Here is a 12477-nt window from a genome sequence, read left to right on the forward strand (position 1 = left end):
ATAAATAAATTCCATAAATATGCCCATGAGGCAGGAGCACTTTCCAGAAGATGTACACAATTTTGTATTAATAGTACAATATTAGTAATAGTAATAATAGTACAATAGTAATAACAGTACAATATAGTACTTCTATAATCTAGAAAATTAACACAATTTTGTGTTAATAGTACAATAATCCAATTTTTATTTCTTCATATACTATAGGTTGCTATTGACTCCATATTAACCCCGCTATGTGGAATGGAGAAAATCTGAAAATTAAACAATTACAATCAAACTCACTCATCATAGACAGCTTTCAGCTGCTGAGACAATGACAAATTCCTGGTTGCCAAAAAGCTAGCCATCTCCGCGGTTATGACAGCAGCGCTGACACCATCTTTGTCCAGAACAGCAGGACAGCACATATACCCTAAACAAAGAAAATTATATATATTTGTATGAGGAAATAAGATGGGAGGGGGGAAGGGAGTTAATCGAACCAGCATCTCTTAAAGGAGGAATCAACATTGCCATAGTACAGACATTTTAGAGTTAAACCAAAAGTGGAAAAAATGTATCTTCTAATCAGTGTTAATTTTGATAAGCAAGGTATTTAATGACATTTCAAGATAAGAGACAGATTTGTATTGTATCAGTGTCAGATGCTCCCGAGTACTTTTGGAGGTCTCATGAAAGAGACATGTCACACTGCACGAGCCTTGTCTCAAATGTGATTACCCTTACATGGCAGCATATGGTAACACTGATAATTATCTGTGAAATTGGTCACATTTTCTCTGGTTTTCAGGTAGTGAGATACTCAAGAAATAGCATTTCAGCTTTACAATTTCCTTCTCAGGAATTCAGAGCTTTTATTTATGGCTTTCCAGTTTACAAGTGTAATTTGGGGGAGTTTTTACTTTATTTTATTCACATTTAATCTTAGAACTGTCAGGTAAACATATACTTAACTTGCAGTCTGAAAGACGTGTTTGTTTTTTTAAATACCTTGTGCAGAATTTGCAGTCCAACTGTACATAGCCATGCTACTAAAGATATATACACCTAGCTCATATCACCATACTCTGCGCTAAGGACAGATACAAAGGATTAAAACTAGTAATATCAATCAGCCAAATGGCTGATTATTGATTACTCACTGGAAATACACCCGCAGTGTTGAGGACACCTTTGTATTGCCATTTTTTGCAGTAGTCCTACTTTCCTTATTTTACAGGACGCCAGAACATAACATTCTGTTTCTTACCTATAGCCTCCTCAAATGCAAAAAGAACAGCTTTTCCCTGGTCCATGAGCTGTTTGGCACGGTTGCCCATCCACTTGAAACCTGTCAGTGTTTCCTACAGCAGTGAGGAGGGAAAAAAAAAAGGCATTAAAAATAAAAGCAATGTTTTACAAAGATATGACACTCTGTAGGAAAGCAAATAAAAGAACATGGAACAACTTATAATACGTTGCTTACCTCAAAGTGAAAACCTTCCTTTAATGCAATTGCTCTCAGGATTTTGGAAGAAACAGTACTGGATAACATGTAGACGTCTTTAATGGCACAAGTATCCCTATTGTTATTTTTCCAGCAAGTGAAGATCCACCAGCCTAAAAGAGCTCCCAGCTCATTTCCAGAAAACACTTTCCATTCACCGCTGGAGGGAAAAAAGAAAAAGAAAAAAACAACAGAAAATCTATGAATTCAAAGGATAATACTGGAGGGAAAAAAAAAAAATCTTTTTGTTCTTCCATACATGAATACTAACAAATAAACCACTGCATATGAATTCCAAGTAACAGTAACAAGATATCATTTGTTCATTATGAACAAACAAAAAAATTCCTCCCCCTAAAAATTCTAAAATGGTTACCTTCTTCCTCCATCATACGTACTAGCTGTTGAGTTTATCCAAAGATGAAACAGTGATATTTCCAGTGTATTTTAAGTAAAACAAAAATATTCAGCAGACAAATTATAAAATCAGTGATTAAGGCAAGCACAGAGACATGAAAATGCAGTTCTCAAGTGATCAGCATTTTTAGCTGACTCAGTGACAAATATGCTTTATTTAATCACAAATACATCAATTGGTCATTGAGAAGATCAGAAAATATCCCAACAGGTAAAAAAAGATTAACATTGATGTGTTGCTAGGACAAGAAAAATGGAAGGAAAAAGGGCAAGACAGATGTCAAAATTGCCCCAAAATTCCCAGTCACAAAAGGGGACAAAGACACTGCCAAACTGACAAAAACGAAGACCTACAGAAACAGTACCTGTTGTGAAAGAGAAGCAGACTCAGCCTCCTGCATTTATGCCAACAGGCACAAAGCAATGCACAGCGACAACTTAGTATAAGAGCACTGAGAGAGTGTGCTCTAGCAGGAGTTTCTGTCAAAGAAGAAGTACAGATACTGTAGAAGTCTATATTAATATCCGATTAGTGTCTGAACAGCTACAGCAGAAGTCTGAGAGGAAGATGCAGGACTGAAAGTTAGGAGACAACTAAGACTGGCTAAACAATTAGCAAAGAGGTAGCAGAATGAGAGCACCACGCTCTCCCTGGTGATAAATGCAATAAACTAACACTCCCTCTTCAAGTCTCTGACAGCTATAAGTTTTTAGTCAAAAAACATGAGTGATTTTGTGTTCTTGTTTTAACCCATCATAACGAGCACAAACTGAAGCTTCTTATGCTTTTTCCTCAATGCTGCATTGCCAACTGAGGCTGGCACAGGTCAAAAACATTAAAATAAAGATATTCCAGCTACCAGTGCCCAAGATACAGCAGAGTGCCAATTAGCCCATTCTTCTTCTAAAGGCAGAGAAGCCTCCTTAGTTCATGCTGTGAGGCTAATGAGTTAAAAGAAGCCCCAAAACCCCAAAGAAAACACTGCCACTTTTGAAGCTGCTACAAGACCAAAAGATTTTCTGGTGACCAAAATGGGCATTTGCACTGTCTCCTCTTACTGAGTTTTTGGAATTTGCGTAGCTATTACAAGTTCAAATATTTGCATCATCCACAATCACCGAGGACATCTAGCAGGTGCCCATCTCATCCCTTAGGTACCAAGGACTGTTGCCGTGATTTTATATCCCTCCCTCTTCTAGCTCTCATGCACAGCGAATTCATTTCCACTATTTCTGCTCCTGGCCCAGCAGCAGATTTTTGTTCTGCTCCTCTTTGAGCTGAAAACCTTGAAGTTTACTTTTATTAATTAAAGATTTATGGTTTCTAACTGCCTAGATTAGTTTCTGCTTTATCAAGTTAGATAAAAGAGAAACACCACTATTTGTAGATATGATACCAAGTGCAGTACTTCAGCTTATTTTCATTCATCAAATATAACCATAATACAGAAGTGCAAACAATTGGACAAGTACAGGATATCAGGGGGCATGAAATAAGGGGATGGCAATATTGGGTCAGAGCTATAGGTTCCACATTCCTTACATCGGAAAAATTTATGAGAAGCCCCTGTTTGAGCAAGTTTACCTTTTGTGATCCCATTCTTTGACAGGATATACAGAGATAATTAATGCACATATAGCCAGTCCTTAAAGGAGAGAGTACAAATGACTATACTGAGAAGTACCAAACACTGCCAAAGCTTAAGGTGAAATGCAGTTATGTGACATCATGCATAGAAGTGGGGAACTGAGCGAAAGAGGTCAGTATCATGTAATGATTAGTAAAATGTCTGGTCTACCTATTTGAGAAAGAAGGAACTCATATTAAAGAACAGGGATGCTCCCTATTCCTGGGATTATCAGGGAAGTATAAAGTTGAACTGAATATTCAAGTAATTATTTAATAAACATAGTATCAAGGAATGTTTATCAGTCTTACGTGAAAAATTTCTAACTGAAAATCTACCTTCAAAAAGGTGTAGCACAATCACAACAATTCATATGCTTCTGTGCAAGCCTCAAGTACAGCAGTATCAAGTATTTATCCAGGCTTCTGTACAGCATCTAATATTAATAATTTCATTTACTGCCCTCACTGTGGTCTGCTTCATACAATCCTCTCGCATTTCTGTGTGTTTTCAGTCCAAACCCAACTATTCTATCTTCCTCTGCAATACAAGTAGCAAGAATCCCCCAAGTGAGCCTAGCCCTTAAGTAAAAAATGTAAATGGTTTGCATTTCTTTATTACCATACCTCTCTTGTTTCTCTGCCACTGCAAGTCGATCAGCATCAGGATCATTTGCTAAAATGATTTTTGCCCCATCTTTTTCAGCCAAAGCAAAAGACAATGTCTGGAAAAGTGGTAAGCAAGACCAGATGAGTGTTAATACTCGTAATTAGTATTTTCACTTTCTTTGTAGGTTTTAAATAATTCTCCCAGTTTACTTAATCTCAAATACCCAAAGTCATGATGTGCCTCTACAGAAAATAAACTTCACACCTGGTAGCAGTAGAGGTCAGGATATTTAACTTCACCTACATCATTCCACTTCTGCAGCCCGAGTCAAACGCTACTTACATTCAACAGGATCCTTCAATAACAAAGTCTGGCAGAAGTACTTGCAGAAGAAATTTTAAACATCTGTCAGGACTTCCCCTGCTCCCTCCTGGTGTCATATCAGAACAACTGAGTCCTTGTATTTCAGATGTAAATTGTAGAAACTTCCCAAAACCAACTGTGAAGATTTTTTAATTATAATTTTTTTAAAAGGAACTGTGTCACTTTGTACTATGTGCAGATGCTCCGCATTCTGTTAGAGCACAGAACAAAGTAGTTTAAAGTTATAGCTAATTATTATCTGACTCGTTCAAAAAGAGTTATACATTTCAATGAAAGGATACCAGCTAACTCTTCACTAAATGTAAGGCTATGAAAACAGAAACAAAATAGACCTTCAACCAATATTTACAGCCATGACTACTGGCAGAAAGGAAACACTGTTTGAAAGACATCACAACTATTTAAAAAAAAAATAAATATGTATTTACCAGGACACCTTTGCCTTCTTCAGGATTTGGATACTTCACTGTAGGAAATTCTGGATCAGGATCCTTCTGCTCCGGAACAGCAAAAGGAGGGCTAAGGTCAAATGCCTTGAAGGCCAACTGCACAAATTTATGACCTACGCCATGCACAGAAGTATGAACAAATTTCAGGTTTGTTTCCTTGTTTATATTCCTGAAATAAGACATATAAACAGTAAACTTGGATATGGAAGAACATTTTGCACAAAATTGACTATATTGAGAAACAGGTATGATTCAGTATTCTACATCACTGTTAAAATTATAATTTAAAGAGGTCAGATCTCAAAGGTAATGGCTTGAAAACTGGCTTAGCCCCATTTTTCAGCAATATGAGTCACTCTTGATATCTAATGTCCCAGTATGCGCAAATCACTGGAATAAGAAAGATAGTGCACTCTATGCACCTCAAAGGAGGTGAGTGGAAAACAAATACAACTGACTAATAAGACTCTTCATCCCCAACTCTGGCATTTAAACCAGCTCCAAAGACTGTGAAGACTGTGAAGACAGTGAATTGAAAGCAGCATCCCTCATTTGAGTGCACTCATTTTTATGAAGTACATTACTGAAAGTGTGGAACATACCTAAAGGCATGCAAACTCCTAAGGAGACATTTAACTCCTATTCTGAAAAAGCAGCGTAACTTCTCACATAGCCCCAACTTTCTAGTAATTCTGACTTTGTTTTTAGCAAGAGTAGGAACATGGTTACTGGTGGTTAAAATTTTGGTGTAAATAAGCAGATCTAACAGGCTGCTACTCATCTAATCGATAAACTGATTCTACTTGTTAATCACAAAGAGAAACATCCACTTGATTCTGTTGAATAAAGTTTTCACTTGAGCAAGTGACAGGAACAGGCTTATGCAAGGTGCCCAAGGCCACCAGGATCACACACAAGGCTACAATGACAGAGCAAGACCTCCTTCTCCCAGAACTGGCTTAACAGCCTGGTGCACCTTCTCTCTTAGAAGCCCATTTTAAGGCTGTTGGACCACCAGTGTCCACTTACCCCCAGCTGCACAAGACAGCCCCAGTCTTGCAGTGGTATTTGGTTGATGGGTAGTCATGCAACTACAGGGAGATGATATAATCAGAAACTAATCTCTTGCTTTGCTGGGTTAGACTTCTGCCAGAGCAGCTTTATGAACTGGCTTACGTCACCACACAGCTGCCAGTGCTACCACCACAGATGACAAGGCGGCACAGACAGAACTGGATCATGGCGGGATCACTGCCGCCCTGACTTCCATCAATTTAAACTGCCCCACTGACGTACTAGATAGAAAATCCCATACTCTTAATGGAGTTAACACCAGTTACCTGTGAAAGCACTGTTTCTGTATGTCTTTGAAATAATCCTTATTGACCGTGGCATATGGATCATGAAGTAGCAGGCTGCTGTCAATCAGTTTGTCATCCCAAGCCTGAGGCCATGGCTCTTCGTTCTCCTCAATAGCCTGAGAAATTCCTCTGTCATGAGGGGAAATGATCTGAGCCCCATTTTCCCAGTAAACCTAAATAATAAATAGAGTAAGTGAGTATTCAGTCATCAATACTGTAAGATAGCTTTGTTATTTTTTTGTTGGCTAAGGTGCACTACACTTGGTACAGTATTACAGGAAATTGGGCTTAAGCATACCCAGTGTATTCCCCTGTTCATATTCTCAGTGTTTCCTCGCACACCCTATTTTTCTTCTACAAAAAAAGCTGTTTCATTTTCTCAGAAGATATCAAAACCCATAATGAAACACAAAACAAGATCCAGCTCATTTATTGAGAAGATTCAAGTATCAGCTCATCTGCCAGCCTTGGGACTGATAACTTGCCCATGCTATTTCATATACTTTCTTATAGATTTTTAAGTATAATCACTATATAGAGAAGAATTCTTAAGAGGAAAAAAGTCTGCAAAAGTGAAACACATTTGCCACAAAAAAAATTAAGGAAAAAGGCACAAAAACTTTGCTGCTGTAGTTGCAGCGTTGCCACAACAGCAAGCACAAATTCAACTAAGTTTCAAGATGTTCATTACTTGTAGCCTTCTCCTTTTTGTTGATTGCTTACACATCCAGGAAGAGGTGTACTTATCATGTTTTACTTTTTGACACTTGTTTGCACACTTCCTTCTACTGATGGTTTGCAGATCACAAGTTTAAGGAAACATACATAACAGCGTCTAGGCCATGTACATATGTAGCCCAAATAACAAAACATTAAGAAAAAATGAAGTAAATTAAAAAAGTAATTGATAAAACATCCAAACAAGCTATCGAGATCAATGCATGAAATATTAAAAAAAAAAAGAAATAAAAGAAGCAAATTTTAAAATAGACATGAAGTTCTGGAGGGAGAGACAGCAAGAAATCATCCCTGCTAATGCCTTGTTTCTCTATTAAGACGACAAAAAAGATCTCCCAGCTTCCATTTTTGTATTTTGGAAAGTCTGTACATGACTAGTCCAGCTATGGGATGACTGGCAGACAGGCAGCTCAGCCATGTTTTTTTCACTGGAAAGCAGATTTCTATCATAGAAAAAGGTCACTGATAACTGTGTCACTTGGCAAAAGAAAACTACACTACAAGAAAGTAATGGAATTTATTGAAAATGTTTTGTACAACCAAGACATTAGGTTTCACATATTTTTAATTCTCTGGATTTGTGAAATTAAACAGATCTTTTTAAATCATGAATTGGAGAAATGATTAATGCTTTTGAAAAGAGGTCAGTCAGTATTTTGAAGTGTTCCAAAGTAGGCAACGGTATTACTTACCTTCCTACTTTTTAGAGCTAAGATTTTAATTATGTTATTAGTGTAACATGCTACTAGCTTTAAATACATATACCTAGAAGAGATCAAACTATCAATTAATTTGGTCTATATCATGCTAGGAACTATATACAATAGTATTAATGCTTCTACATGAAAAAAAATGTTTGAAAAAAGCCAGAAAATAGATTGTATAGGAATACCTTGTAACCATTATCTTGTTTTGGATTATGGGAAGCCGTAACCATAATTCCAGCACAAAGCTTCAGATGAGTTACTGTGTATGGCTGTAACAAGAGAAAGTTATCTGAAGTAGAATGTGCAAAATAGTATATATTATTTATTCTCATGCATATGCAATACTTCCATACTGCTGAACAAAAAGAAAGCCAGGATGTGATTCCTACAGACTCTCTAAAGTAGAAGTTAAGTAGTACTTGCTCCACTAGACCCCACGTGGCACAACTTTGGCCCTTGCTTTTACTTGTGCATTTTCCTATTTATATATTCTTAGTGTTGTTTCAGATGCTTTGTGGCTCTTGAGAGTAGTGTTTTTATAGAAGAAAACTGAATGCATGTGTTGCCTACTGTAGAATGACTCAAGATACGTGAGGTCTTTATGGGTGCAAAGTCTGTTGAGGTAATGACAGAAGTCTGCACAGGGTAGGGGATTGCAGCTGGAGCAGTCTCACCTGTACTATCTTTTGAGAGCAGCCTGTGGAGCAACTACTCCATCGTGGTTCAGAAGAGAATTGTTTAGGAGAGAGCTCTTATAAATGAGTCCAAAGCAGATAGAGTGAATTAAAAATAAACCATTATTTGTGATCACAGGTCCAGTTCAAGTTTACTCCTGGCTCTTTATTTAACAGCAAATGCAACCGACTGCAGTTCTTGGAACGCTGCTTTAAGCTGCTCTATGAAGAACTTGACTCTAAATCTACCAAAATTTGTATCAGTACAAGAACGTTACATATGAAGTCTTCATCCCGCTAGGTTCTGTTTGCAGCACTCACTGGTATCGGGAGAAACTGCTGCTTTTAGTGCAAAGGTAGGGTTTTCTCTATTGCTCTAGAGAACTGACACCTAGTGCTCTGTTGGTGAAAAGGCAGACACGTTCAACAACCCTCCCGGCATAGCATCACTGCACTCCAACAACCTGCTATTTAACAAGGCTACTGGGGATTCAATGCCCCAAAAAGAAATAAATTAAAAAAAACAAAAACAAAAACAAACCACGCCACCAAACCAACCAACCAACAATCACAAAACTAAATGTACGTTTCAGACTTCAGACTCCACAGCAACCTAGAAATGATGAGATGTCTTCTACAAGAAATCTGCCTGAAAGTAGGAAACCACACCACCAAACCAACCAACCAACCATCACAAAACTAAATGTACGTTTGACTTCAGACTCCACAGCAACCTAGAAATGATGAGATGTCTTCTACAAGAAATCTGCCTGAAAGTAGGTATGAATAGAAACGCATCCCACTGTCACTGATACTCCATGAAGCTTCTTTCTTCTTTTGCTGTGGATGTTGTAAACTAAATACAGTTAAATAAGCATAAGACTAACTGCAGGTAGAGCTTAAAAGGTTAAAAGTGGTTTGTCTAGTTTTCCTTAATGTAAGTAATGCAAGATATCTGACAGAATTTGTGTGTATATAAAAAGACATAATAGAGCAACCTACCACAAAAGGAGTTGGTGTGACATCAGAGAACAGATAAACTGGAACTCCTTGACTGATGAAGGTGTTAGCAGCAAGTCTTGCAAACCTAGACAGGAAGAAAAGATGCCTAGGAAATATATTCATTTTCTCACCAATTAGTTTCCTAGAATTCACAGCTTCCCTTCCCACTTCAATTTAAAAAACCAACCAAACCTCACATAAATAAACACCAAATTATTATACAGACCCAATTTAAATGCATTCCCTCACTATTCCCAACAGACAAAGCATAACCTAAGAACTGCTTTGGCACTAACAGAATATAAAAATACTATAAATCCCTCACCTTAATTCACCCTACAGAAAGAGAAAATACTCTTCAAGCAGATATAAAACCATAATGGATCACACAAGATATCTACAAAACACTTAAAACCTAAAAAGTACCTTTTGCTACTACCTCCGCTGGAAAGATGGGCACGAGCATCGAAACCAATCACAACTCCTCTCTTTTTCAGGTCACTGAAATTCTTCTCAAGGTATCTGCAAAATCCCTGAAGACAACAACAAATCCACCTCATTAACGCGATCTTAATATTTAATTTATCATTGTATTAAGATGATTGCTAAGATGTTGATGTCTCAGAAAGGTGAGCACACCTAACATCTCACTGGATTGGACTGGGATTCAGTTTGTGTAGGACCAGTAAACACCAAGAAATATCAGAAACCCGCAAATCAATATTGTGAAGCTGGACAGCATTTAAGTACATTTCCAAAAATCAGAATGAACTCCAGAAAGAAAACCGTTAACATGATTATTCTGAATTGCAGATTTTGAGAAATTATTTAGCTGTGTTAGGTCTCAGATGAGGAAGAGAACAACTGGCCAATATTTCAGTTTTTTAACTGAATCTCACCCTTAATAAAGACATCTGTTTAGGACATGATACGCCACCATTCCAGGTTGCAGTAATTTAAGGTTTTGGGTTTTTTTAAGCTCTCTCCAAGTAGATCTACTTTAGGACCTATATGCACATATATAGTTTCAGTGTATTTATGCAAATTTATGTCCAACATACACAAAGCTTAGCCAAATGCTGGCTATCTTTGGGCTTTTTTGTAGTTGTTACATCAGGACTAACTGATCCACTTGAGCTTAACTGTAGCTGTGTATAAATTCAATCACAAATCAATTATGGAAAATAACTTATTTTAATGGCTTAATAGCTGCTTCTCTCTGCTTGTTTTCAGAGATCAGCACTCTGCTAATAATTACCATTTAAATTACTTCTGAAAACTGGAGGACTAGTAAAAACCTTGTACTTCCATAGAATACTCATTTGCTTGTCATAAATGAGGCTCCTCCATACATATATACAACCAGTTAAGTGCGATATAGTGCCGAACACAGTACCTGGGTTGTCTGGATAATGGTTAAGTCATTCATGTGGGAAATCCCTGCTCCCATGGCAGCTCTGAGCCCTGCTGTGCCAAACTCCATCCGCGAGCCGAAGTATTTCTGCAGTTCTCCCGCATTTCCTTCAGCAACCAGCTGCTTCACTATTGCAGAAGTTTTGGGATTCTGTAGATACAAAATTCAGGTATTCTAGAAAAGGTTTTGTTTGTTTGTTTTTAATACCTTAAGTTTCTTAACAGAACCGACTTTCTTTCCCGCTCTCAATACTGGGTTATTTCAGCACCAAAACATTGCACATCACTTCAAGAACACCAGAACTCCTGCTACATCTTCCTAATTTTAAGTCAGTACAATCTCAAGTATTACTTATTTTAGATTTATGTCCTTAAGTGAACATGCTTCCTTGACAGAAGTGTATATATCACATTTTGGAAAGTGAAAAGATTTCCAAGATTCCTATTTTAATATTTTCTGGTTTTAAAAACAAAACAAACAAAAGAAGCATCTTCACAGTTAAGAGAATTTTTGTCATCACAAAACAAAAACTACTCTAAACACATAAGCAAGCATGTTAAGCTGATGATTAAGAAATATTTGTTACTTCCATAGCACTATAAGTAGTGTTTAAAAAAAAAAAAATAAATCATAACCTTGTGTCAAGACTGGCTAACACCAGAGGCAGCAGCAAAACTAAGCAGACTGGTCAGACGATAAAGATGCCAATTTGCAATGTATTTGCAGGTAATGCTTGTAAAAATAAGCACAACCCTCAGGACAACAGCTTAGCAACTCCAGCTGAATTCTGAAATAAAATGACTGCGCAGAGTGGCAACGGGAAGGCCACGTCAGACTGCTTGCAAACAGTCAGGAGCTTCTAAGTCTCGCTGCTTTTCTTGGTATATTGCTTGTATCGACGCTTTATTGTTATCAACTCTCTTTGTTTCCAAACTTAAGAACTAGTAAAGTCCTGTATGCCCTAACATGTCACTCTTAATCACATGGGATTTGTGAAGTTTAGCATTTGATTTCTTGAGAACCGATGAGCCGAGCGGACAGATGGCACACTCCAGCCCCTAGGCAACGGGTTATGTGGAGAGGCGGCATCCTCTGCAGGTTATGCACCGCATGATTACACACACTTTACGCTGGAGTACAAAGATCATAATTTCCAAATGGACACAGGCTTTGATTTCTAATCAACCAAATGACCTTGTAAAAGTCATAGACTTCACTCTCTCTTGGATGATCTAGGTATGCTTACAGCAAGGGAAGGCATATATCATCCTAGGCAGAAAAAAAAAAAAAGAAATTACATATTTTCTGCAGCTCCGGAAAATGTTGCAGAATATGCACAGTAGCAGGTATGTGAGTGAGCTTGCGTACAAAGGTGTAAGTATTCTGCACATCAAACTGAGACCAGGGCCTCGGCACCCCTAATCATTGACGTGCACACCTGCTGCCGCAGGACAAACACCATATTTTAAATAAATACTCAAAAAGCCTTTGGTGCTGATGGGCAAACTATATAATGCAGAATAAGCTAAATAAGGAAAACAAAAAAATCAGGTTTCCTGGATGCAATAAGCAGTTAGGTACCCCAGATTTACTGATTTCCAGTTT

General features: G+C 37.6%; 1 protein-coding gene across 1 annotated transcript; it reads right to left on the minus strand.

The window, feature by feature from the left end:
* Nucleotides 1–281: 281 nt before the first annotated feature.
* PGM2 (phosphoglucomutase 2) lies at nucleotides 282–11019 on the minus strand. Its single transcript, XM_009707392.1, has 10 exons — nucleotides 10855–11019; nucleotides 9885–9991; nucleotides 9459–9543; nucleotides 7968–8051; nucleotides 6317–6510; nucleotides 4956–5145; nucleotides 4161–4258; nucleotides 1469–1649; nucleotides 1253–1346; nucleotides 282–415 (listed from the first exon to the last, which is right to left on the minus strand). Exons 1-10 carry the CDS (start codon nucleotides 10939–10941, stop codon nucleotides 282–284), a joined length of 1254 nt encoding a protein of 417 aa, XP_009705694.1. The 5' UTR covers nucleotides 10942–11019.
* Nucleotides 11020–12477: the final 1458 nt, after the last annotated feature.

This window comes from Cariama cristata, unplaced genomic scaffold, assembly GCF_000690535.1.
Source record: "Cariama cristata isolate BGI_N322 unplaced genomic scaffold, ASM69053v1 scaffold5559, whole genome shotgun sequence".
In the NCBI taxonomy this organism is placed as follows: domain Eukaryota; kingdom Metazoa; phylum Chordata; class Aves; order Cariamiformes; family Cariamidae; genus Cariama; species Cariama cristata.